Genomic DNA, 27982 nt, shown 5'->3' with positions numbered 1-27982 from the left:
AACCCGAGCTGGCACTTGTCCGAGGCCAAGGGCTTAGCATCACAAGTCACAGAATCTGTTTTATGCTGCAAAGCCACAAATAATCTAGTATGTCACAGCTGGATAGACAATTGCAATGTTTCTGATCTGTGTCTGATCTACAGCAAGGACACTCAAAAGAGATTTTAAAAGAAATTAGATTTCAAGGTACCATATCAAATAGGCCTTCTGCTACTTCTATGCAACAGCTTAAATCAAGGCAATGGAAATTCCCCTGCCTGCAACTGAAAATGCTTCCCTTTGTTTTAGAGCATTCATGCATTTCAGGAACTGTTTTCGAACCACTGGTTCTACAGCTCTGTCCTACTTAGTTTTCTGGTGAGCATCTAGGGGCAACTGGTCTTTTCCATCAACCACAGCACACCAGGTTTTCTTACCCAAAAGTAAACATACAGACATGGGATGTGCACCTATCACTGCATTCCCAATGAAACAGGGCAACAGAAAACTGCAGAAATTTAGTTGCAAAATTTGCTTGGGATCTCATGCTAATGAGAAGTGGTAGTTTGGAGTTCCTTTCCCCATTAACCTACTCCTATTAAAAAATTTACCTTCTGTGATCATGTTAGCTGCATCTTTCTTTCTGTACCCCAATACAACTTTTGATTGAACTGTTGGCCAATTTTAGCCAAATTTAGTGAAGTGATAAAGTTCATAAAATATTAAGTTCATGCAAAATACAAAAATAGTGACTGAAGAGAAGAGAAAGATGCAATTCATGAAGAAAAGGCTAATAAGCTCATTTGGTTAGACCTCAGGGAATCCACATGAGAAAGTGGAATGGGAGAAAAGAGAGGTAATAACAATTTATCTTTTTGTAATTTCACAGCTTAAAAAATCTACTTATTTACATTTTTGTTTCTACATTGTGGTTATTAATTTTACCCCATTCTGTGCACCTGTTTCACTGGAACTGTTTAATAAGTCACTGTTTAAAAGTATTTTGCTAATGCTGCAAAGTTTGTGTCTATAAAAAGTGGAAATCAGGCTTTCACAGAAATCCATGAAAAACGTGCAGATGTGCCTAGTGCACTCCCCAAAATGTAGAACATTACAAAGCCCACATTCTAACCTGGTTTGTCGAGGCATGATCAGAAATAAAGTCCATTAGAAATTGTTATGACTTGGGGGTCCAGTTTGTCTTTGTTTCAAGGCAAAATACTTACATGACAGTTTGGCAATGGGAGACAGAGGTGACTGAAGAGCTTCCCAGAACCAGCAGAAACAGTTGCATGCTCTAAGGCTGCTCTGTGTCAGGAAAGAACAGCTCAGAGGTGTTTCTTACCTACATGCTGTCTATTCTGCTTTAGCTGAATACTGTTTCCCATGGGATGTGACTCTGACTCTACCATCCTTAACAAAATTAAAGAGAAAGTTAGAAAAATCCTGCAATATCCAGGTGTGTTACCATTAATTTCTTTTATAGCAGCATGCAATAAGCAGAGCCATGCAGAGCCCCACAGAACTGAAAGGCTGTTTACAGCCCTAGCTGTTTTCTCATTTATTGGTAACCTCCCCAAAACTGGCTGTTAAACCCTGGGCTTTCATTCTGAAGTCAGCAAGAGACCAGGAGGTTGGAGAGAAAAGGCAATAGGAGTAGCTACCATCCACCATCTGCTTGCTGCAGGATTTTCAGACTTTCCACTTATGCATTTTGAGATGGTGGCTGTTGGAGACAGGGTACTAGGCTGGATGGAGCTGAGGTGTGATCCAATCTGTCGGTCTGTGGGTCACTGTCTGTTTCGAAAGCTTCCACATTGCTGCCGTTAAATCTAATGCTACAGCAGTCTTCCTCTGCCCTTTATTTTCTAGCCTACCTCAGTAATGGCTTGTTGATGTTTGTTTCTTGGAGTGAATGCATGGAGGAGTGTGTAACACGAGAGGAAATTACTAAAGGAAAGTCAGGTGGCAGGATCCAAGTTTTGCTGTTAGTACTGGTGGTGCCCATGGTTCCTTCTACAGCTATGCATACCAGGCAGTGGCTCCTGTGCATCCTTAGAAGGCTCTGCTGGGCTCTGTAGTTTGTCTATTGGTGGTCTCTATTCAGTCCACTCTCCTTAATGTGGCCACACATTAGTAGTAGGGACTCAAAAGAATTATTCTAAGATGCATATTTCAGTTGCACACAAGTCAATGTGTCTGCTGTTTGGGTTGGCTCTTCTCAGGGTTTTCCTGAATGCACCTCTGTCTGAGGGCCGTATTTCCGACGGCATTAGCCCTCTGTGGCAGTTTGAATACAACAGAAAGCAGAAACTACTGCCTTCCAGAGCAGACTTTTGCAAACACTATGTTGTGGTTTTCTGTTGGGTTTTGTTTGCCTTTTTTTTTTTTTTTTTTTTTTTTTTTTGAGGCTAGGGGATGTTGGTTATTAAATAATAATTAAATAAAAGAAGAAAGAGGTAGCTTAGGTCACAGGCAAAGGAAAAATTACTTCTTGCAGCATCATTCAGTGAGCTAGTCAGGCTGTAGCACTTCCCCTCTCCTCTTAAACACTCCAGAGCAAGCCCAGGGCTACCTGGAAGGAGGACGCAGGGGGACTTTCCAGAGGAACGGGAATGTAGGAGGTTTCCTTCTGTGTGAGGTTTCTGGGTCAGGCACAATGAAAGCTGCTGGTGCTGACAGAAGTCATCGCTTGCTAACGGAGTAAGCAGTTGTGACCAATACTGCACTGCTAAGTCCCGAGATTAAAAAGCAAATAGGCCAAAAGGAGGCAGAGAGGAGCCCCTGGCTGTTCCCATCTCTGTGGTAGAGGGACACTCAGATGGCCTTGCTGAAAATTAAACTGAGTTGACATCTATCACGATTCCTGGCAGCTCATTAAATACAAGGGCCTTTTTCCACCTCTTGCCTCATCTTTTATTTAATTCCTTTTGTCGCCTTCCATATGGTGCCTGAGTCCAAGAGATCCCCTGAGAGGACATCTCCCTGGGGGAAAAGGTTCAGTGCTTGGGAGGGTACTTGCAGCACCAGAGCATCTGTTTCATCAATTTCATTGCTGTTACTCCTTTCTCCCTGTTTCTACACCATGTTTGAGGCCTGTCTTAGCCTCCAAGGAATGACTTAGCATCCAGTCTAGGATGAACCTTTCTGGGTGAGGCTTGCGTGACTGCTAAAATAATTTTCACAGCACAGTGTCAGGTACATGACACTAGCCCTGTTTATATATTTTCTCTTGGTTTTCAGTACTGGGCTTGTTTCAAGCATTCGGGAGAAGATAAACCGTAAATGTTTGGTGTTAATGCTGATGTGTTGTAGCCCACTGACTGAGCCTGTTGTACTTCACTTTAATGTTCAGCACAGTAACATCTGGATTTCCCCAGGTGGTCAGTGGGTCACTGACTGGCAGAAATCCAAGTTCTCTACAAAACTGCCTGCTCCTACTTACATGACAAAATGCTGGAGAATGATGTGAAAGGGATAATGTGGCACATGGATCATTATTAGTCAGTGAGGTTTGGTGACTCACACTAACCAATACACCAGACAGCCATAATTGAAACCAAGTAACAGGAGGGAGACAGGGTGAAGGAACAGCCAACTCTTACATGCATAGATGGAAAAACATCACTTGTAAATACCTTAAGTGATCTGTAAATCATGGCATGGAGGGAGGTACTGCTCTGAAAGCAGAAACACTGTAAGTAAAAGCTTGTGAGTTTAGTGGAGGAAAGGACAGCAGGCTCCACTTTGGCATAGGGACAGATGTGTAGGGGACAATTGGGTTGAGATCACAGTATCTTCAAGCTCTACTGTCATGTAAGCACAACATAGATAACATCTGTGAGTCTAAAGACATAACTGCCTCTGAGGAGTGATTGAGCTCATGTACTGGAAAAGAGCCACGTCCAGTATGTGAACTCAGGCTGGTATAAATCTGAAGCAACAGAGTTTATTCAAGGGTAAATTACATTACATTTGTACACACCCACTTCTTGTTGTTTGCAGTGCAACATTACAGAAGGCTGATGCCCTTTCAGCAGAGGTCTACAAATAATTCAACATTAGTGAATAGTCCTTTATCCTGTTTTCTATTAGAATATTCCTTGCAGTGTAGTAGGGAATGAAGTGCTGAATTGAGACAGACAATCTCAATTTGCAGTGGACCCTGTGATTTAGTTTTCAAAGCTGCTGTCTCCATCTTTTCCAGCCATTGGAGTAACCTGACAGTACAGAACAATATGTCAAACTATAGAGCCAAAGGAACGACAGGCTACCAGGATCAAAAATCCATGCTGTCATGAAATGATTGTCTATTTTTTTTACCAGAACAACACATACACAATAGCTCAAAAACTGTTTTGCACCTGCTGTGCATTGTATTTGGAGTGTTCTTGAAAATGTGTTGTTCTGAAATCACTGCTGTCATGAAATTTCAGTCCTGCATCCTTTAGACAGTCAAGAGCTAAACAAGCACAGCCAAAGCACTGGTTCTCCATGCTTTCATAGAGATGCACTGCCGCTCATTTCAACATCAGTACCCTGCCTGCCTCAAAGGTGCGCCCATGGTTTGGCTCTGGTATAAGGTACTCCCACCTAGTGCCCTCCTGATGTGGGGACACAGGGGCTTGTTTGACATGTCAAGGCAGCCAGCCCAGCACTCCCTCACGTTGGCAGAGCTTCCCTGATTCCAGAGCTACACGAGTGCAACAGAGATGAAGTTCCCTGAGGACCCCATTGCAGTAAGTGCAGGACTATTACAGTGAATGCAAAGCTGACTCTCTGGAAGCTTAAACAGAGATACAAAAGTTCTTTTTGGGATGTTAGCCCAGCTTTTGATTTTAAAAGTAATGGATTCCTGACCTGGATTACTCAAGCATAGGAGCAAAGGTTAAATTGCTGCAGAAGCCAAAATCCTTTGAAACATTGCAAAGAGGTGATGGGAAATGATCTCTCATCAATATTACAACAGTGTCTCTGATCCATAAAGGTGGAAAGAGCTCTATATTTCTGTGTGAATAACTGGATAACTGCTGGTACTCAGCACTCTGCAGGACCAGATATTTTCATCTGACTGTACCCAGCTGTAGCCCCTGCTGCAAACAGGTTTAAGAGGCAGCACAGTGTAGGCACTGCCTCGGGAGCTGAGACTTATGACCTACTGTCAGAGTTGCCCCGGGTTCATTTGGGGATCTTGGGTTGGTTCCTGTAAAAGCTCAAGGAAAGCCAGGCTGAGAGGATCTTGAGTCAGACGCCCGACTTGCGTGAACGCAGGCTATAATCTCTGTTCTCCCAGTTATCTCCATCTGTGTCTCAAAGATCTTGGATGAAAACCAGCAGCTCTTATCCTGAAACTGTTTATGCACCCACCCATATCACCTAATATGTGAGCACCCCAAAGGTACTACAGTAGGGTTTTCATAGTATCAATCCATATATTAACACCATATGTTACAGACTTCATATGAGAAAGGCTGGATCTGCCACTTCCGCAGTGCAGGCTGTTGCCCAGGGCAACGAGATATGAGGGGCTGCGAACCATTTAGCTATTGCTTTCTCTGCACGACTCTGAGATGTGTGATTTCCAGTTTCCCTTGGGCAATGAATTCTCTACAGCTGGCCCTGGATATGAGAGCAGTTATCTGCAGTTGCAAGACATAAATACAAGACAAACAATGATAACATACAGCATTGTGGTCTGCCTGGCAACAGCTGCTGGCAGGATCTGACTCCTCTCCTTGAATACATGCCTTGAGCTCCAGAGATTTTATAGGAGTTACTCCCAGTTAACACTGGAGAACCACTTCAAGATACTGGAATGTGGAGAGGTGAAGAAAGTCTAAACCCAGAAATGGTATCTTTCAGTATTTCAGGAGAGTGGTTGTTGCCTTTAAATTTGAAGACCTTTAAGGTAGCAGCCATATTTTAATTACAAATAGGTAGAGGAATGGCCCGAAGTTGCTGGCATCTCTAATTATCGTTATTGTGATATCTATAGATTAGTTAGGATTTTCTGAGGATATGCAAGTGCTGACAGGTCCTGGCGGAAAGAACTGCAGCAGACACATGCAGTTCTTGTAATGATGATAAGTAGTAATGAGATGATTTGGAGATGTGAAGTTTGGATATGCCATCTGTTAATTATATATGTTATAACCTCAACACTTGAAATGCATTTTCTTCTGGTATGGAGCTCACATTCTAATAGAATTGCTGTGGCTAGAATTACTATCAGGAGAGTTTGCCTCTTGTTATTAATCAATAATCTTTCACATAACAAAGCATGACTATAAATATTTCCCCCTTTTGAGTCTGAAGTTCACTCTTACCCATTACACTTTGGTTCAGAGGTCTCTGAAGCCAAGGCTTTATTTCTGAAGTGATCAATATTGGTGTTTGCAGCATAAACGCCAAAGCTGATGACATACATAGGAGCCATACTATTGATCTTGTAATATTCAGAGAAAATGTTATTTCAAACAGAAATAGCTATGGCCTTAGTATGACCCTAAGCTGTAATTAGGTGCATAACTAATCAGAAAGCTCCCAGCAGTAACATGCCAGTAGTTGTGGAGGTTCCCAACAGGAGGGTTGCTGGCAAAATCTGATTAATCCTTGTTATGGGGATCAGCTTATTTTGTGAAAACAAAATTCCTCATGTTTTAAAATAGAAATTCAAAGCTACTACCACCATTTCATCTGTCTCAGATTTTGCACTGTTGTCAACGTTTAGTATCTTATCCCCTTCCACATTGCAGAAGCCAGGAGAGGCTCCACAGCAGACTTTGAAGTCACAGTTCAATTTGAGGTAAACGTTTTGGTCCTTCTTTTGTAGCTCATAAAAATATTACTTTCTGGCTTTGTTTTCAGCTAGTGGAGAATCAGTTTCAGCAACGTGCAATTGTCGTTTTGGATCATGTTGTAGTATACTCTGGCTGTACAGCAGAGCCTTGTGCATAGCTGTATCTTGAATGGGAAAAGAAGCTAGCAGCCAAGTGCACTTTGTTGGACAGAGGCAGAGGAGTTTGTTAGTGATATTCTGTGCCCATTCTATCCCAATATCTGCAATAGCAGCTCTGCCTGTCCCACACTCCCCTGCAGAGCTGGGGTGCCACCACCACGCAAGGTTTCCCCAGTACAGTCATGAGAAGGAGGAGAGATGACACACAAGCAGTCATCCTCTGCGTCCTCCTCCGTCCAGCAGGACACCAGAGCAGGGCTGCTGCCTGGGGAAGGGACAGTGTGTGTCTGTTGGCCTCAGGAATGGCAGCTGTGCTGGAGCAGCTTTGTCCACCGCAGGGGAGAGGGCAGCAGAGGGCACATCAGTGCCATTTTGCACTGCAATTTCTATTGATTTTCAAAGCCCCTCAAGTACAAAGTCAAGCGATTTTGTATTTCTTTCTCAGATCAGCTGAAAAGTGAGGTGTTATGGTTGGACAGAGGAGCCTCACTCGGTCTCCAAGAGATTTTATGGCACTGCAGGGTTTGGTACCCAGGAGTTCCTTCCTGTTGATAAAGCCCCATCCAGTGAGATTCAGATGGTCCCCATTGCTGCCTCTTTTGCTGAGGAGGCACGAGAGGGCACAGGAGGGTGTAACCATGTCTGTGCACAAACCCTATAGCAGCAAGGCCGTTTCCCTGTTCATGCTACAATAGCATCAAGGTGCAAAATACCCAGACAGCACGAATTCAAAGAAAGGCATGGTCTCCAGAGATAAATAGCCTGTAAGATGAGTGCTGAACCTTTGAAAACTGTGGTACACAAGTTCTCCATTTAAGCTTTTCATCTAAACTGGGATACACTAGAGAAGGACATCACTTGACTACATGTGTGTAATTCTTGATCTCTTTAGGAACCGTAGTTTAAGTCTTATGTAAAAGCCATTTCTCTATTTAAGAGTAAGCACATACCTTCATCTTAATCTCTAGAAAATATAAAAGCAAGCCTATACTTATAGCAGCTTCTCCTTCAGTAAATCTGAGCGTCTGTTGTGATTTTTATAACTTATTTGAACACTACAAGAGTTACTAAAAGTCATAAACATCTTCCAGGAAATACAAAGATTAGAAATACATACCTCACAGGAAAATAAGGCTGGTATTGGTATGATCATCCTCACGCCTCAAAGAGCAGTTCCACAGTACCCAAGCAGAGATGGTAACATTCAAATGATAGATCAGGCATGAGTTAATCTATCAAATCTAAACTACACATCAGGAGCAGCAGGAAAAAGCAGCTGAAAACGGCATTACCCACAGCATAAGAGAAAGATGGACTAGGGGTCCTCTTAAATGGCGTAACTGGAGCATTGGGTGGAGAGTGTGTTGGTGGGAGCCTCAGGTAAAAATGTTCTGGCAGTTAAGGTTGATTAGTGCAGTCAGGATCCTGACTACATGCTGCTGCTAAATGCAAAATATTTTCGCAGTATAACCCATATGCTCTAACATACCTGCCATGTCCACTACCAGTGCTGATATTTGGGATCAGTCATTGAGCCTGATTTTAAAACTGCTTGTTAGGGTTTTGGTTTTTTTTCAACAAACTAGCTCATTCTTAGCAGTTTCAGTTCAGCAGCCTTCACTACCGGGCATGCTGCCTCTGAAAGTGTGTACATAGTAGTAATTAGCCTGACACAAATGACACTGCAAAACTTTAATGGGCAAGATGCTGTTTTAAAATACAGTGTTGAAAAGATGGAGGTATCTAGGAATGATATAAAATAGAGAAACACTGTGTGTGCCATGTTCAAGGGTGCAGCCAAGAAAGGGATATTTCTTGGTATGTTGCCTTTTATTTTCCAGCTTTACTGTAGTAATTGCAATTGATCTTAGACAAATTGTATGATTACCTTGAGATTCAGTTCCCAGCTGAAGATTTTTTCCTTTTGCTTCATTATTTGTATTAAGATTTTAAAGTTAATTGGTGGATTCTTATGATGCTTCTGAAGTAATTAAAAATATTGCTCTATTTTTTGCACAGTTGATTGCTATTCTTGAAGCAAGTATATTTAAAACAAGAGACAGAAAAAATATTGTGTAGAATTATGTGAATTTATGTTACAAAGGAGCAGCAAAGAAAGGGCTAAAGTGGGTGTGAAACTATTATATCCCCACCTGAAAAGCAGGTAGCAATTAGGAGTATGTGTTATCACTAATAGTGGCATGGAGAACTGCTACAGGGCCTGTTCCAAATAAGCTGTGAAAGAGATACCAGCTGAAAGAGATTAAATAAGAAGGTAAGTTTTCAGGTGTGGAAGGAAATATAAAAGAGGGGCTGGAAGGTTGTGTGCTGTATGGGTAATCTGAAAGTTGTATGGAAGGTTTATCTGAAGATTGAAGTTTGTATGCTGTGTGGGATGCTTTAAGTGTGTGTAGGAGGGTGAAGGCTACCAGGAAGCTGGAAAAGCTGCATGGGAGACCTGGAGGCCAGGCAGGTGGCTGGGAATGTGAGCTGAGTCCAATGTTATCAGCTTGTGTGGCTTGGAGACTTAAGAAAGACAGAAAAATAATTACTTGTAAGAGTTCCTATGGATATTCCAGAGCTTAGGGATGCAAGCAACAACTATTGTTTATTCACCAGCACATTAAACAATTAGATTCTCTTTTAGGCAGAATGACTGTAGATAGTAATTTTGTGGAATTAGTTGTTAACCTAGAGCTCTTGGAGCCTTCAGGGTTATCGGAGGTGGAAGAAAAAGTAAAGACTTTAGATATTACAATATCTTAAGAGGAAGCAGCATTTGAGAAGAAGCTGCTTACTTTGAATGTCTTTATATCACTTAAGAATTAATGTGAGTGATAGGTTGGCTTTCATATGTTCTCCTGGGTGCTATAGCTGCCTTCTAATGCTATCTAGAAGCACTGGTTAGGTGAGCAGGGTCTGTCTTATGGCAGTGTTGCTCTTTGCCAGGGTGTGGAGTCAGCTGGCACGAAAGTCCTCACTGTAAGAGAGGTCTCTACCAACTGACTGCATTAGTGCAGAAGCACTGGGAGCTGGAATCCCTCTTAAATCAGTGCAGGCTCCAGCAGATATGTCATCTACTCACTTCTTCTTCAAGTGGTACATATGTACTGATAATGTGCTGTTCAACCTTCTTTGCTGCCTGTATGCAGCATGCCTCTGTCAGTATCTTCGGAGCCATGCTGTGCGTACAGCTGATTGGAAAGGGTGCTCTGCTACTGAGGCAGTGCTGGCAAATATTTCTAGTTTGCAGGTGCAGGAGAGATCACGCTGATCTATGTCAGTGTTGCTATAGAACTTTCAAACAAGGACTGGATACCTCTGACTCCAGGTGGTACCAGTGAAAGCATAGGTCATTAGTATCTCAGAGAGTCAAAAGTCCAGTGCAGACAGACTAATATTTGGGTGCAGCTAGGAGGATGGCATGCTACTTCATCCTTGTGCCCCCCCTGTCCACTTTGAGGTCACCTCAACAGTGAGTCACTTCAAATGCTGAATCTGATGTGGTTTCATTCTTGACAACAGAATAATCCTAATTGTGACTCTACTGCTTTTAGCTGCTTTCAAACTATTTTGCTGTTGCTTCTTTAAGCAGAATGTCTTTGTACGTAAAGATATCCCTCAGTATAAACCAAGTCTGAAGGGTTCTCGAGCCAGTGGGAGATGTATGGATATCTGCTTTTAGCACATTCATCCCCAAATTTTTGCTTTTGTGGGGCAAAACTTCAGGTAAAATACTTCCTGTTTACCCTCTGCTCCCCCCTTCTTCAAATGGTTCTCAGATGCATGCTCAAATAAAACAAAACAAAAATATTATTCTTAAACTGTATCCTTTTATTGGCAATTAAATGGGAAATTGCCTATTTCATGGGAGTCACAATCTCTGTGGTACCAAAGTGCTCAGCTGAGAATCACTGGAGAAGTACAAAGCATTATTGAATGTTATATTCCATGCAGTGGATTTATGCCTATTGGGACTAAGGTCCATAAACGGATGTGGGATTTAGATGTGTTTTACTGAGTTAATCTGTGTTGGTCAGCAGAAAGCATTTGTAGTGGGGTTTTCTGGCAGGCTAAAGAGCAATTTTTTTTGTACCTCATCAGAACATGGCACCACTCAGCTTTAGGTGATTTTAAGCCCATAGTACTGTTGAAGTCGAAGCACTGTCTTTAATTTGTTGGCTGGCGGTCTGGCCTGGTGCAGGCAGTGGTTAACACATCCCAACGTGAACGCTGCATGTCCTTATAGTGGGACACTTGAGTTGACAGGGAAGGTCTTTGTGCATTGGTGTGATATAGCGGAACCCTTGCATTGCATCTTGTAGGACAAGTTATCTCAGATGCAGCTCTACGTTTCTGCACATGAAGCTGACTTAGAAATCTTATTTTTATTGTGTGGACATACTTGCCTGTTGGTGTATATGGTCCCTGGATAATTTTACGCTTGCAACAAAAGGAAAGACAGCTTTTATGCTCAAGCTTTGTCTGTCCCAGCTGGCTCTTTTCCATATAATTTTAGCAGCTCTTGCTTCATTTTGACAGAGGATTGAAACTCTTGGTTTCCTGTCAGCTTTCCCTATTATAAGACATTACAGAATCAAGACAGATTAGGCTGATGAAAGCCAGTAATTGTGCTCACTGGGGAGGAGAGGAAGAGGGTTGGGAGTGTGGTTGTGTGTGGTGAGGCAGTGTCTTGGTCTTGCTGTGCTCTGGTGTGTGATGCAGTACTCTGGGTGGGGAGGAGGTAAATGAAGTGTACATATGATGTACACTGATGCACATGCTAGCAGTTTATCCATATCTTCATTTTTTCTGCTACATGCCAGACTTTGGTGTAACTTGGGAAATCAGCCTGTAGATGTGTCTTTCTAGAACCTTATAATCCATTACAGCTGACAGTTTAAAGACAAAGCTGAGGAGAGCAAACTGGGAATGCCCATGGGTTCAGTCTGTGAGTGGATATGAGGAAGGAACAGTTCTGAAGCATCGTGCATTGAGCAGGACAAATTCCTACTGCTTGAGTGTAGGTGTATGCAAGTGTCCAGCTGTCCTGTGTGATTGCACTTGTGAGTGCACAGAGGAAAGTGCTGCAGTCTTTCATCTGCAGGTGCCCAGCACTGAGGAGCTACCATGTGGGCAGGTCCTTCAGGACAGACCTCTGGTTTCTGACAGCAGCCCTGTCATGGAAAAAATAAGAACATGCACTTCACAGTTGCTAGGCCAGAAGGAGTAACTCCTCTTTGACTGATTTTATCCTTGGTTCCCTGGAAGGATGCAAACCTTGCCCTTGGGGATGTGAAAGGAGTGTGTTTGATGTGTATCTACCAGCTGAGAGGGCCCAATCTGTCAAAGCCTTGGTGTTAACGAAAGGCTGGATAGGAGCTCCTCTTTCTTTGTGAACTGCTCAGAGTAACTGAGTGAACCTCAGTGCACAGACATGCAGACAGGAAAAAAAAAAATCAATAGTCCCTAAAGTCCAATATCCCACCCTACTAGTAATGATGTTGAGTGTTTGAGAGATGGCAATAAAATATTGGAAGTGCCTTTACTGTACTTTGTAATGTGAGAAGCTGTTTCTTCCTGTTCAGCTAATGTTTGGCATGTGTCCAAAAGCCTTGAGTATCAACAGCCCTTGTGATTCTTACAGATCCTATTTTTATCCTTGTGTCTTTCTGGTTCTTCTTTATCTGCTTCAAGTTATGAATTGCAACAACAACAAAAATGCTGTTTCTGTCAGGGGATGTGCACAGCTGCTTCTCAGAGAAAGAAGCTGTCCTGGTGGTCTTGGCTGCATGGATCCAGCAGCTGTTTTGCAGTCTAAGTGCTCCAGTGGTTGGTTGCAGGGAGAAAAAGGTGAAGGAGGGGAGAGAAAGAGGAACAGTGCAGGGCTCTGGGTGCCAGCGAGAATCAGGGTTACCATCACACTGGAGGTAACTCGGTGTGTCAGTGGCAGAGTACAAAAAGGAGAAAAGCATGTCCCTGTCTTAATGTCCAGAAACTTTCTTTTCCAGCACTTATGCTACTGCTGGAGGGCAACGGCACAAGGACCGTGCCTGTGCATCCACCTCTCACATGCTGCACGCGTGGTAAGGTGATCATGGTGTTAGGGAGTGTGGGAGAATGATGGCCTGACATGCCCAATTTTATGGATCACAACCTCTGGGTTACCCAGTAACTCTCTCATCTGTTCCTTTTGCATTTACTTGTCTTTCATTTTATTCCACTTTCTCTTTAAGCCAAGAGCAATGTTTTGGGTATGTAATGCACAGCAAGGCTTTTAGCCTCACTTAGGCATTTTCATCATCAAGACTGGAATAACTTGGCATCCAAGCCCAAACCCTGGATCTAGCTGCTTTTTACTCCTGTACCAGTTACAGATTGGTAACTTTGGGAATCTGTTTGTCTTGCCAAGCAGATGCCTAGCAGAACAGGAATGCATTCTGTTTGTGCATAGCTGCAGAGGTCAAGAGAGCTAGATAAAATAAACCCTGCAGGTGCAACAGCAAGTCTGGCCCACTGCTTGGTCTATGAAGTTTCCACTAATCTCCTGATCTCCCAGATTCTCCAATCCAGAAGTGATGGCACTGGTGCTTATTTAGTTTTTTTTAAAATAATGATGGTAATGGTTCTTGATTAGCCCTGGATGCCTACAGGGCTTTGAGATGGCAACAGAAGTTCTTTTGGGGTAGGTTGTCTTCTGATCTTTGCTATACTCACTCCTGCTTTTGGCAGCTTGTGTGGGAGCAAATGTGCACCAACAGTGGCAGAGTTCTTGTTTTCTGCTTCTGAAGGTGACCAAAACTGTTTTGCTTGTCAGTTAGGAAATCACTTTAAGCAGATCAGTGTAATGAGATTCTGAAGCCATATGGCACTGGAATTAGTGCCTTCTAGTGCAGTAACTGCATGTTGTAATTGCAACAGTGCTGTATGCTAAAAGTAATTTGAAGAGCAGAGATTCCTCTGCTAGTTCCTTTAACTCCTTGGGGCTTAAAACAATGCCTGGGATGCAGCCCTTTATTAAAAAAGGAGGGGGAAGGAGTGGGAGTCCTGGTCTGCTTTTTATTAGCTGGAACAAAATAAATGGAAGTTAACAGAAAAGACCCGTTTCCATTCTCTAGCTGAAAAGTGGAATGGATGTAACCTGTAACAGCACTAAGTGTGCTCTGAAAAGAAACCTTTTTTGTCAAGCTGCCTTGTGGCTTATCAGATTCGTGACCGGGGTGGTGGGAAAGGCAGAAAGAAGGTCACCAAGGTATATGCAAAAGGAATAGTGTGTTTCAGCACAGCTATCTAAGAACACTTCAAATGTAAGATAGAACTTCACATAAAAAATAGGAAAATTGAAGCTGGGGTTTCAAGAATGAAATATGGATATTTTTCTTAGCCTCCATGTGCATAACCTTAATAGTGTAATTTGATTTAGATTCCCCATTTCTCAGCCTTGTAGAATACTATATATAGGTATGGGGAGCTGCTAGTCTTCATGAATAAATAAGGTATCTCCTGATGATCTCACTGGGTTGGGGTTTTTTTTGGTGGTTTCTTTTGTGTGTGTGTGTGGTGGTTTTTTTTTTTTAAATCATTGGTGGATAGAGGCAATTTTTCAATCACATCTACTTGTTGGTTTGATGAAGTGTAAGAACTTTGATGGTTCATACAAGGCTCTATGGGAAAAGCTATGTCTGTTTCAGCTCAATTGTTTTAATGACTGGGGGGGTAAGTTGCAGAGAGTGTTTTAGATTATTTTTTCTGTTGCCTCACTTACACATGCAGCAGAAGCAGACTTCTCTCCCTATTTCCTTTAGCACATAATGCTGTTTCCAAACTCAATTCTTTACTTTTCACCAGAAATAATGTCCATTGGGCCAAGCACCATTGAGATCCAATGTGTGTGTTGCATGTTTAATGCTTAATGTGGTACCAGCCATTGGAGCGCTTCTTTTTTGAGGCAGAAGCATGTTATTTCATGAAAAGAGGTATAGGGCTTAAAGGCAAATTAGTTAAATCAGTTTATATTTATTGCAGTCCTCTGGCTATGCAGTCATGACAGCAAGCACTTCCTAGCAAGCTCCAGTTCCAAGGTAAACTGGTATTTCTAATGGAACTGCACTAGTTTCTAGTTTCTCGGTTTGTTTTGGTTAATGGAATCTCTGGGGATAACTGGGTAGTTGGGATTTTTTGTTTAGTTGTTTTTTGTTTGGGTTTTGGGTTTGAGTTTTTTAATTTGTGATGACATTTTCTTACATGGATTTACTTGCTTATTCATTGACAGACCAACCCAGATGATGTTGCTAGGCAATGCTGGCAATTCATGAGTAGGAAATGTCCTCTTCCTTAGCTTTTCCAAACATTTTGCTGTGGCTGTCTGGAGCAGCAGGAAAGTAACCCCCTTCTGTTCTGTGATCTATGGAGAAGACCCAAGTAAGCATGCTTGCCATTTTCTGTACCTGCTCCCTCTACTACAATCTTCTGCATGCAAAGAGCATAACTTGCTTTCAGACTGATATCTTTTAACTAACAGAAGAAAATTGTGAAGAATCTGTTATCCATGCTGAGTGCATGTTTGGTAACGTTATGTATGAGTGTTCCTGCAAGCCAGCTCTTGCAGCAACTCCTGTGCAGACAGATCCAGTGCAGTACAGAAGTGGTCATTTGTGTGGTAGGAAACAGTGCAGGTCTTAGTGCTCCCATGTCAAAGGTTTCCCATATGTCAGGAGAAGCTAGCCCAGCTGCCTGTGAAATGTGAATGAAATGAAACTTGCAGGAGAAGAAACAGATCCTTCTGTCCATCCATTCTAGTTCTTGCAGCACAGCACTCAGTCCTTGAAATAAACATCATGTGCCTGGTTGCTAAATGCATAGCAGCTACAGTCAGCGTTTTGTTTTGTTTGGAGTTGGGTGATGGCAATGGTACCCCAGGCATCAGAGATGTGTATTTAACGTTGTAATGCATCAGTGTTTCCCAGGGAAAGATGTTTTTTAGATAGTTTTCCTGGTGTGTGCTGTGGCTACCTGTGCTTTGAAAGTTCACACCTAGGGCAGATACCTTCTTGTCCCACTTTCAGCATCAAATCTCCCTGCCTTGGAACAGAGTGTCTCATAGATCCTCCTGTTGTGAAGCCATGTGGACACCAGTGGGAACAGTGTACATGAGGAGGGAGGATGGCAAACAGAAGGTATTATCACAAATGCTGGATTCTCCCTCATTGTATTTTTATATAAGGGCAAGGTCGAAGTGCAGTTATTCTGTTTCAGACATACACATGAATGTGTTGTCAGAAAAGCTTATTTTCCAAGGTACATCGTGTTTGCCTGTATGTGAAGGACACCTTGAGGCCCTGTAACGAAAGAAAAGAGGATGGAAGAAAGGCTTTCAGATAAAACTGCTGGGTTGTGTTTCTAGTTTTCTTATCTCATGATGACAGTTTTCTACAAATTAATTTTGCCTTCTGTACCACTGTTCTCCTTATCTGTAAAATATTTCAGTCCCCTGGGGATTTCTGTATGGAAGCTCTAATAAGTATTTTACAAATGCTAATGAATCAGGCCACCCAACAGCTCAGTACATCATTGTCCTCGCTTAGCAGGTAGGGTATTGGCAAAGAGCAGGAGGGTGACAGCTTTATGCCATGCAGCAAAGCTGGAGTGGAAGGGAGCACAAATCTTTCCATTTAAGAGTGGAAATCCCCTTTATAGTTTCCTTTCATCAAAAGGAGAGGTTCTGAGACTCCCTGCTCCTCAAGTCTGGTAGCTGTTTTACTCCGTAGTCGGTTTGTGCATGCTGGAAAGCTTGAACAGCTCACTGGTTGAGGAGCAGTGGACCTGGCAGGGGAGAAGCTGCAGAAGGTTGTAGAACGGGGAAGTAGGAGGGTATTGACTTCTGTATGCTTCAGGCATTCATGCCAGTCTATTTAGTTATTCACCATTTTAGTAATGGCACTGTGTGAGGTTTTTTTTTTTCTCCTGGGCACCTTTACTCCCTCGAGTTTAGTCTCTGATTTGTATTAGTTAGGCTTCTCCTTTCCCACTCCATGTCTAGGGATATCAGATATGGTCTGAGAGGGCCATGAGCTGAAGGACACTGGATGCAGCTATGTAAAGTGCCAACAGGTGGTAGTGACTGAAGCAGAGGGAGGCAAAGGTTCTCCTGGCCTCTGTTTAAGATCCTTGGAGGAAGCTTGTTCTGTGCTCAAGTCCCTGCAGTTGAGCTCTGGGTTGCAGCTCAGCCCTGATTCATTAAGTTCTCATTGTATTCTTTGCCCTGTCACCAGTACTGACCTGTTCTTGCATCTCCTGTGCAGTCCCCTCCTGACCCCAGGGAAGGCTCCTTTTTATTTCACTGCATCAGGATTGAGTGCTCCCTGCACTCAGTTCCCCAGTGCTAGTTTCTTCCAAAGACTCTCCCATCAGTGAGTTGTATTATAGTAATTATTCAAAGGTGAAAAAGCCCCTTCGAAGGGAAATTTCTAAACATATGTTTCAAGTCTCTCATTTTGGTGTCAAACTGATGGATCAAACTTCTTTTTTTAAAAAAAAATAAACTGGGTGAGGGGTTGCACAGCTAGCAGAGCATGTCTGACAGCAGTGTTTTTCTTCTGTCTTCTATTTGCTACTGTGTTCATTTAGATTATCAGATCTTATGAGCAGGGACCGTGCACAGCAGCAGAGGGCTTTTCTGTACAGTTGCAGCCTCCCAGTAACTGCCGCCAGACATATGAGTAATTGGTTGAGCAGCTCTGCAGAGCAGTCTCCTTGTACTGTCCAAGCTGAAATGCAGAAGTAAAAAAAAATCATCTCGGTGATGAAGAATCACAAAATCATAAGCCTGAAAGGGACCAAAACCTATGAAGAAAAACCTTTTCTTAAAGAAAAATTCTTTGTGAATATATCCGGCATGCTCTTTAGGAGACATTCTGTGATCTTGCAACATGCTTCTGGGATCTTCTCTCTTCATTGCTGCTTATAAGATAGCTTTAAATTAATGATAAGGAAGTCATTCAGGCCATGGGCTGTGCTGAGGTTCACAGCTTTCATTCTGAATGAGAGAATAAAGTAAACTGATATTGAAAGCAAGGAGGGAGAAACAAACGCAGTCAGTAAGCCTATAAAAGCCTTAGCCAATTGCAATGGCGAACATCCTGCTGGCAAGGGTGACCTTGAATGAACTAAGTGGGATAAAGTCACCAGCCTGGACTGACGGCTGAAGAATCAGGCTGGATTCCAGCAAACCAAGAGAGCAGATTCCTGGCAAGAGTCTCCTGAGCTGTGGCAATGGCTTCTCGATGTCGGAAATGTGGACAACAGGTGCCCAGGAATCCACCTTTCACTGCCATCCGGATAACAGAAGGAGAAATGAAATCTTATCATGATTTTATAGGAGGATGCATTAGACTGGAACGCATGACAAAGAAAGGTATGTGCAGCATCTTTAAAAGAAATAGCATCTTCTCATAGTGTTAGCTGCATTGCATTCCTTGGAGATTTGCAAAAAGATTATTTTTCTAATGCTTTGAGGAGTCAGTGGTAAATAAAGACAGCTGGCTGGGTTTGAATGTTAACTCAGGTATAAGTGCATCATTTTACTTGGCTGTATATTTCTGGAATATTTCCAGTGATTTGACCTGGAGGAGTTTAAAATGAATGCTAGACTCATTCTGAAAAATGTTTATTTTGCTTAAGTGTTAGACACTGAGGTTTCTGTATATGTCTGGAGCAGGTATTTGATGTGAATGTAAAATACTTTTTTGAAATGAGTGTAAGGAGTTGGGGCAGTGGGTTTCATGACCCAGCTGACTCTGTCAACCTGTGCTCCTAAATTATGATGTAGAAGGTTGATAACTTTTTCACTGTAAAGATTTTGGTTTCACTTTACTCGTGACAAACTTGGACTATCAAGCTTTTTGTGCTCTGCATGGGTCAGTCTGGGTACAGGGCAGTATTCTACTCTGAGTGGGTTGCTGGTGTCCTGGCAATTTGTGCTAACTGCATGTTAACTCTGAAGTGGAGTGGTGGTAGTTGAAATCTAGGCTGTTGACTGTTCAGTCACACAGCAAGATTGCTGAATCATAGAACACTTTTTCTGTGTCATTTGAGAGAAAGATTAATCAAGGAACCCTTTGGTTTTTTATTTGCTCTGTTAACTTGAATAAATACTTAGCAAACCTCAAATCCAGAACTTTATAACATGTTCACTAGTATGTGACAAAAAGATCCCTGAAAGCATGCAATGTGATTGTACTTTCAGGTTTTATTATGATTTAATTGGCTCTTCAGCAAAGAGAGTTGCATTTCAATCTGGTAAATCGAGAATATTCTGCAGAAAAGAGGTGGACCAGAAGCAGGTCATCTGCTGGCAGCTACTGCTTACAAATTGGGATTTGCAGATGCTTTCTTTAATAGGGCTCTAATGCACAATGCCACAGTTTGAAAACTGCAAAGCCAGTCCATTGTACCTCTGCTTCTGTTGGCCATCTACCCGTGCTGATTTTTGGGCTCAGTGCCTACCTATGTGGTGTTGTATTTGGCTGACCTTTCAGTAACTCTAATGTTTCCAGTTCCAGTCTTTGTAACGAGGCATTCAGAGTTGTGTAGCATGGCAGAAATATCTGGTATCTGAGTACAAGAGAGAACAGAATTAATTGAAGTTCCTTCCTGACTCTTTGATCAGGTGCTTCCAGGTTGCTTACGGCTTTGGGGGCCTGTGGGCCTGCTGGAGGCAGAGCTCAGGCATCTGCTGTTCTTTTTCTTCCTGTAGGTAGGGAAGGGAAGACACTAGGAAGAGCTTTGCCATGGTTACTGTTCCCAGGGAAACTCTGTCCCTGCTTCTCCTGTTGAGAGATGACCTGGCATAGTATTATGGGTGGAAATCCTTTGGAAAAAAATTTCTGCTAGAGAACAGTGTGTCAAATCGGTCTGAGCCTGTTGCCATTTTGTAAGGCAGAAAGCATCTTTGCTGTGTGTGTTTTAAATTTGGCAAATGAGGCTGCAGGAGGGGCAGAAGTTAGGTTATTGTTGGGGTCAAGTTCCTTCAGCTTGCGTGCATCAGAGCTGTGCTCTGTGAGAATACACCAGTGACAGCTCTGCATGCGGTGATGATGTTAGAAGGGGGCTAAGGAGCTGGCAAGGTGGCACGGGAATTTATACCACCACCACTGCCTGGGTTCTTTTCTCCTGCTTTGGACTGACTCTGTACTCATCTCTTGCGTTGTTTTGGCCATAATTTTCTGATCTGTGAGGTGGAAGAAGTGGGAATTACCTGCCTCCATAAATATTGGATCCTGGTGATGTAGCTATGACTATCCTTTGAAGCTTAGACAAGTTTCCCTTTGCATTAGGTGTTGCATAAACACAGGGAAAGAAAAATGGTCTGTCCTGGAGGACTTGACCTTTATCTGCCCCATCTTGCTAGTCCTTTGTTACTAGCAAAAATTCATTGACAAGCTCCAGGGGTGGATGTGTGCCTCTTTCTCAGGCTGGCTCTGTCTAAACATAGTGGCCAATGCAGGATCTCTGTGGCACGTTCTGACTTGACTCTCACTTAGGGGTATGCTTTGTGCAATGTAAAGACCTAACTGGAGCATTGTTGAGGACTAATTGGCTAGTGCTTACTCAGTACTTCAGGCGCTCCAAAGTATGAAGCATTTTGCACATACAGGCCACATCTATGGAGCCCTGCGAATATTCTGTGGCAATTTTATCTCTTGTACTAAATATTGTAATGAGAAGAGATGGAAGGCACCCAGGTAACTACAGCAGCAATAGAGACCATGTGGTTGTGGTCAGGCCTGCAGTGACCCGCAGGTAACCTACCTGCCATCAGCAGTACCCCATAGCAAACAATGCTGTGCCAAGCTAATCCAGCTCCTGGATCATGCAAGTTCAAAGCTTCCTTGGAATCAATGTTATTTGTTTTGGTGAGTGTTTGAAAGTGTGGTTGTAGCTTTTTGTTCATGTAAAGAGGTGAAAATAGTGAATGCTTATGGAAAGGAAGTGCTGCTGTGGGGGGCCAGTTTGAAGGATGGTTTCCCTATGCTATGGCCATGTGATGACTGCTCAGAGCTCCACAGCCCTGGTTCCCTGTAACAGCCAGAGGAAGGACCTTGCTGTATGAGCTGGCCTATGGGTGCTGAAGTCCCCTCTGTGGTCTAATGTACAAATGGTGCTATTTTGAGTACTAGTATATGACCTTGAGACTCTCCCTGGGAGCTGCAGCTCCAAGGTGCTATAACTGACATATGAGGGGAAAGAGCCCCCAGAAAGCCAGGCAAGAAATGTGGCAGGGACTCCAGTCCAGATTTGATCCTTCTTGTAGTAGCCCTTTCAGTTCCTCACAAAAGAGACACTGAAGCTGAAAGCAAAGCTTAGCCTCTTGTCATGAAATGCATCGGTTTTTGTACAGTGGCTCATGTACCTTTTCAGCACTGACATGACTATTCATGTTACCCAATTGCTGGTTAAAATCTTTTATGCTTGAGGACACTGCCTGCTGAACTGGCCCCCTCTGTCCCCAGATGCTTTTAATTAGTCTGCCATGTTGTGATGCTCGTGTCCTCCAGTGGGACCACACATCTACTGGGGCTTTACATGGATGGATGAGCATTGGCTGGTTAGACTGTATTTTTGCGTGCTGTGGAGCTTGAGGCTGCATGCAGATTATATATTTTAAAATGAATAAATGTGTGTTTTTCATCTGTGCTCAAGGCTGGTGGCTGCATAAAGCAGGGTAATGAATCTGCAGATACTAAGGAGAATGCAGCTCATTGCTGAGGCTCTTCAGGATTTTGCTGTTGCTGCAAAACCAGGCAAGACTCTCCTTGCCAGTAAAATGGGGACATGCCTCTTGTACTGACAGAGTACTGATTTTGTTCTTCCGTAGGACAGAGGCATGCCGCAGTTCGGTCTGCCCAGTAATCATGGCTGCTTGTTCTCAGTTCTGCTGCTGTGTCTCTCTTACTGCTGGAAAAGAAAAGCAGTTTTTCAGATCTATCTGTTCAGGGAGAAGAAGGGACTAAGTATTGGAAATGGTTTTAGAGCAGTTAAGGATTTATAGTGTTATCTTGGGAAGGAAATCCCAGCTGAATGAGTTCAGGTTGGAATTTATTGGACTTCTTGGAGCTTCTCCACCTTCAATACTGAAATAAATGAGAAATGCTGACCTTACCATAAAGGTGCTGGTTACTGGGGAAAGTGACTGTTGCATGAAAGACTGAAATCCTCAGTGTAAGTAGAAGGTATTTCTAAACCCCTTGAGACTCAGTCACAGTGCCTCCTTGTGCATAGCTCAATTTTTCTTGTATTTGCATTCAATACCTATTCTCTTTAATGTAAAATGCTACCTAGGGAACCTGGGATAACTTTAATCTGGCTCTCACTGCAAAGAAAATAGCTAAAATAAGATATACTGTTTTCCATAGAGGTTTTTCTAAGAAAAGATCCTTATCTTAGATGCTTCTGTCTCTTTTCACCTGTTCCCATTGATATGCAGCCTGGTCTGCTGCTATTGAGCTATACTAAACCCTGTTGACCTAATCAGAAAAGTCTAGAAAATGGTGATGAAAATAGGGAAAGCATAGCTTGATTTCCATTTAAAATTAGTTTTGAGAGATAAGTAGTACTGAGAAGATCAAGAGAACAAATTCTCAGAGGGCAAGTTATAGCAGAGGCCTTCTGGGTATTTTTGTTTTTCCCTTCCTCCCACGACAAAAGAATAAGAAACAACTTGGTGAAATGGAAAAGCATTAAACACAGATAGACAGATTGCTGTAATTGGTAATGTTTTGTTAACTTGTGGGACTTATTACCACAAGATAATAGCTCAGTTTGCTTTTTTTGTATTGCCTAAATTGCAGTGTAAACTGGGGAGAAGATTTCAGTGGAATGTACAGGGAGGTTGGAGAGGATCTGTGCAGAGCTCTTCCTGGTTATGCTCACAGAGCTTATTGTCCAATTTCAGCCAGTTCTGCTGCTTTAAGCCCCACTTAAAGATCCAATTCTGCTGTGCTAGTATGTTGTGTACAAATTGTGCTGCTTCCTTATCTGAGTCCTGCTGTGGATTAGCCTGCCCAGTGAGGTTTCCGAGTCATGGACTCTCCTCCTTCACCACCTGGATGTTATCTAGCAGAATTACTCATGCTGAAGTATAAAAGAATGATAACTAAAGCTTGTTTGTAGCAGCCCAGTCTCCTATATGAATACTTGGGCTATGCCAAATGTCTTGTTGCACAGATTTCTGATACTATTAGTTCATTCCATTTCTCAAGGGCAAGCATAAAAGTCATCCAGGCTTTTACAACAGACAAGAATTATTGACCAAACACTTCCCCCCCCCCCCCCCCCCCCCTCTTTCTAAGCCAGGATGTGTCAGCAACTCTGTTCTCCACAGAGACATCACTTTATTCATATGCAGAACCTTTTCCTGTGAGTCATTAAATTGGGCATTGCTGAATTCAGGCAATTTGTCTAAACTCTTGAGTCACCACCTTGATACAGTGTGCTGCTGTAGGGGCCTCTGAGGAGCCAGGGTCTACATGACTAAAGATCTGATTATGAAACGAGGATACTGTTAACTAGTAAGGTCATCCTCTGCTAGCATTGGGGAAAAGCTGAGGTGAGATGTAAAGGAATGGGATACTTTGTTCCATTTTTTTTCCTTTGCCACTAGACTCAAGAAGGGAGATCTGCCAGAGAAAGGATGAAATTGGGGGCAACTAACAATTTTTTAAGTCAAAACCACAATAAGATGGAAATTAAAGTGAGAGCTTTGAAACTGAAGCCAATTTCTTTGTGTTAGGCCAGCTGTAGGGGAAACAGTGGATTTGCAGTTGCCTGGAGTCTTTAACATAAGATTAAAGAGCTAAATGCTAGTTTAATCCAATTTCTGTGAACTTCTTGTGTGTTCAACAAGTCAAACACAATGAACCTAGCGGCCCCCCCTGGTCCTGCAGTGGAAGAATCTGGGAGGAAGATCTCTGGGTTACAGGCACTTGGGTATGAGCCATTCCTTGTTGTCTGTTGGGACCCATACCCATAGGTGTGAACACACGAACCTGTGGGGGCAGATGCTTGAGTGGTGCAAGTTATTTCAACGGAACTGGGGTGTGTTATAGCAGCTGAAGATCAGGGGGGTTTATTTTTTTTAAGTAAACTTCCATATGTACTGCAGATGCTTACCAGTAATGAAATCTGAAACTTCAGTATTAGTCTATTCATTATGCTGTATGCTGATGGGGTAATATTTGACTAGTACAAGTATTGTTCTACTGAGAGGGGCACAATTAAGCCTTTTCAGCTTGGCAAAGACATTTTACAGATGCACACTGAAATTACCTTTGCTAATCATGCAAATGAAAAAGGTCTAAAACTTGTAAATCTAGTTTATGAAACTGGAAGTGCTGCCTGATAAGCTTTCCTTTGAGCATGTAGTGGACTGAGAGGAATTTCTTGGTGCCTCTTCTATGGTGAGTTCATTCCTCTCTCTATCTCGGGAACCCAGCATAAAGTTAGTGATCTACGTTCACTTGCAGGGTAGTGTTTAGTCTTCTAACTCCACAGCTGGATCTGCTACTTGTACAGCATCTCTACACAGAGGATTAAAATTACTTTTTCAGAGTGTAATCTGGTGCATTTATCAACTGCTTATGCTGATGTGACACTTGTCCATAACGCTTTGGAGCTTCTTCCACCTCTGCTGCTAGAGTGGATGAGTCTCCGCAGGCAGGTTGTGAATGCTGCCCGGAGAGGGCAGTGCACTACACTGACCTTGGCTGGGGAACTCTGCTGTGAGCTGGGGCTCCCACAGGAGATGAGCTGGGTCTCGGTGCGTAACGAGGCTGTTTAACTGCGCAAACAGAGGTGGAGGTGAATCTTCCACCCACAGCATCCCCCCCTGAGAGCAAAACACATCTGCAGTGTGAGACAGATTTTGATTGTAAATTGGTTATATGTGAAAGTTTATATCAGTACGGGCAGCAGAGAGTAACATTACACACTCACTACAGCTGGTAAATTCATGTGGTTAGCATGCAGTTTAAGAGAGGCTGGGGAAAGAAAATGCAATGTAAAAACATACTGTGCATCTTGCTGCTCTTGTAGTCCACCTTTATCCCCCTAGTAGTACCTGTCTGTAACCCTACAGGTGTCTTAAGGTTTCATACTTATCTCATACCTAGCATGGTGATGCTCTATTTTGATTTGGCATTTATCTGTAACTACATATAAAATTCTGTTAGTTTTCTCATGCTGTACTATAAACACTGTGACAGTTTGTGTTGGTTGGCTGATAGGGGAAGGATGGAAACACTGGTTGTGTGTTATCCCTAAGACAGATCCACTCCAATAGCCTGTCTGTATGACAACTTTGGGCTCCTCATTTTACAGGCAGGGGGCAACTGAGGCTGGCTGGTGACCTGAATACCTCTCCCCATGCCTCAGTTTCCCTATCTATAAAATTAATTACCCTTGTCTTTTTTGAGCCTGACTGATGGCAGGACATGGAGAAGAAGCACTATGTTACTGCTACATCATATCTAGTAGAGAACAGCTGCCCTGAGTGTACCCTAGGTAAAGAATGGCTTGTATCTAAAGTTACTGAGCTACTAGGGTTTGTGGTATTAAAGGGACAATTTTATCAATAAACCTAATGCTGAAGTGGTGACCCAGTATTGCTTCAGACAGCTATAGGTGCCCTGTTACCAGTGGCATGCCAATGTGAAAGTACATGTGTACTCCTTTTGTGCACTGTGCAAACTTGTGTCCTGAAGAACAGATTATCTCCTGTTCAAGAGCTGTTGTTCTGTTTCCAACCAAATTCATAGGTCTTGTGCAGTCTTCTCCTTTGTCTTTAAATAACAGTACTATGCTTTGGTGTGTGGGTGTGCCTTTGGGATAGTACTCCAAGACAGCTATTCAGAGCAGTGCTGTTGGTTTCCCTTGGCCTTGAATACTCTACTATTTGAAGTTACTTTAATGAGAGCCTTTTCCATGCCTTTTTCTGAGCAAGTGAATCTGTTTTGTCTCTTGTTAGGATGTACCTCTGTGCTAAGCTGTGAACGCCTCCGAAGTGGCTAAGGGTCCAAGTGGAATGCTGCCTGGGAGGGAGCTGGGGAGGGTTAAATTCTGGGTATGATGTGTGTCAGAGGTCTCTACTGTGGTCTGCACTGAAGCAGTTACTAAGCAATTTGTGCAGTCCCCTCCGGGAGAGCGTCAGCTCTTTGGTGCACCGTTGGTTAGATCCAGGACTGCTTCCACAGAAGGCTGCCTTTCTCCATCCCTCCCCTCTGCCTCTTGCAAACTCGTTACCACAGCTAGACTGCAGAGAAGCCAGCCTGTGACACATAGGAGGGCACATGCTTGTGAGTGTGTGTGGGTCTAAAGGGGAGGTGTCATGCCTTGCAGTGTGTTTCTGTTGCTTTTTGTAACGGGCATTTGAACTGAGATGGTGGAGACAGCTTGGAGAAGGCAGCTGGGGGGGTGGCTGGGGCTCCTCAGGCAGAGAGGTTGGCTGTGAGCAGTATTTGTCCTTTTACTGAGATATATATTCAGAGTGCTGCTGGCAACAGTGATGGCTGCTATGGCTCATTGCCTCCAATGGCAGTAACCAGGGAAATATTTTCGAGCTAGCTGGCCTCTGTTCAGGAGTGAGCAAGAAAACAGACCTTCAGCTCTGGAGCAGAGTGGTCACTCAAAAATTACGTGAATAGGCTCTGAAATGATTTTGCTGGATGCAATAGTTTGGAGCAGAGCCAGTGGCTATAATTTTTCTAAGATAATTGTTTCAGCTGTAAAACTACTGGCAAGCTCTGGGGAGGAAGGAACGAAGCCTGCCATACAGTCTGCCATGTCTCTTGATTAGCTTACTGTCAGGGTATTGTAGTGAATGTATTTTAGCCTTGCAGTTTGGCACATGCGGTTTTTGTTATTCATGATGGATTTTAAGATGACAATGTGGAAATGTGAAACCTTCTTTTGTTGCATTGTGTTCTCTGAGCAGGAATTTATGCTCTAGCAATCCAGCATTGTTGTGAAGCACAGATTTTTGGGAAGAAGATGAATTAACTTTTCTCTGGCAAAAATTAGAAACCATGAAGAAGTTTTTACTACTGAGGAACTAGGCAAGGGGCTGTGCCATGGTGCTGTAAATCTGGATTAATATCTCGAAGGTGATGCTGAGATTAGACCTTGGCCTTTAATGCCTTTTTATTAGGGAAGCTTCTGTTTTATAGAAAGCAGGATATAACATCCCCCCTCTAATACTGCAGTGTATGCTCAGTGAAATCAAGCAATATCTGTCTAACAAAAAATGATTTGCTGAGTATAGTGTGTTTCTTTATCGCTTTAATTATAGATAGTTCATAATGTATAATGAAGATTTGTTAATAATTTCATATCTATATCTTAGGATTTTACAGGAATATTATAAAAAATGTCTAACAGGATGGAATATGAAGTCACCTAAACCAAACCGTGAGAGTAATGCTTTAAGAATTTTATTTTGTTTTGTACAATTTAGCTTTTATGGGGATATTAATCAAGGATTCTCAGATGTGTGCATAAATGTATGGAACATTCTGACAATAAGTAGTTGTCAAAATCCATTGTGTGACTCTAGATATAAATTTGTACACACAATGTGTTTTTGTAGAACATATAAACAGTCACAATCAAAACACTGGCTTATTTTCACTTGTTCTACTTTACTTACGTAGGAGAGAGACTTTTTTCACCTGTCAATTTTAAGACACTTTCTTTAAAAACAAACCAAAAAAACCCCAGCCAAACAAGAACATCAAAAGATTGGTTTTCAAGAAGTGGTTAAATGGAAAAAGTGGCAATATGTGTTTGTTCACCCAAGGAAGTCTATACCAAAATCTTTTGAAGTTGGATTAGAAAGTTGAAATAAACCATAGCGGGTGCATGTTAGCAGTACCAGCACTGCATATAAAAGTGCAGGGACCCATCCTGCCTGGGTTGGTAACAGCCTGCTTGCCAGTTTGACACAGAAGTGGATAATTGAGTTTTAAGCTATAAATAGGCCTGATTGAGAAATGT

At 42.7% G+C, this 27982-nt stretch overlaps 1 protein-coding gene across 8 annotated transcripts in view; it reads left to right on the top strand.

Moving 5' to 3' along the window:
- The window catches only part of MCF2L2 (MCF.2 cell line derived transforming sequence-like 2), a 190519-nt gene that overhangs the window by 11959 nt on the left and 150578 nt on the right, over positions 1 to 27982 (top strand). For 6 of the 8 annotated variants that reach the window (XR_013931650.1, XR_013931651.1, XM_080409107.1 and 3 more), the window contains exon 1: positions 5379 to 18350. The exons of 1 other annotated variant lie outside the window; for it this stretch is intronic. Coding sequence is in view for 4 of the 7 variants with exons in the window: in XM_080409107.1 (XP_080265233.1) it covers positions 18209 to 18350 (142 nt within the window). In the remaining 3 variants the exon portion in view is untranslated. Of the gene's footprint in view, positions 1 to 5378; positions 18351 to 19218; positions 26287 to 27982 lie in introns of those variants that run through there. One more of the 8 variants, XM_080409109.1, reaches the window with a different exon arrangement.

Source organism: Falco punctatus (assembly GCF_963210335.1).
Source record: "Falco punctatus genome assembly, chromosome: 13".
In the NCBI taxonomy this organism is placed as follows: Eukaryota; Metazoa; Chordata; class Aves; order Falconiformes; family Falconidae; genus Falco; species Falco punctatus.
The sequence above is the reverse complement of the archived record's forward strand: the minus strand, read 5'-3'. Positions and strand labels throughout refer to the sequence as shown.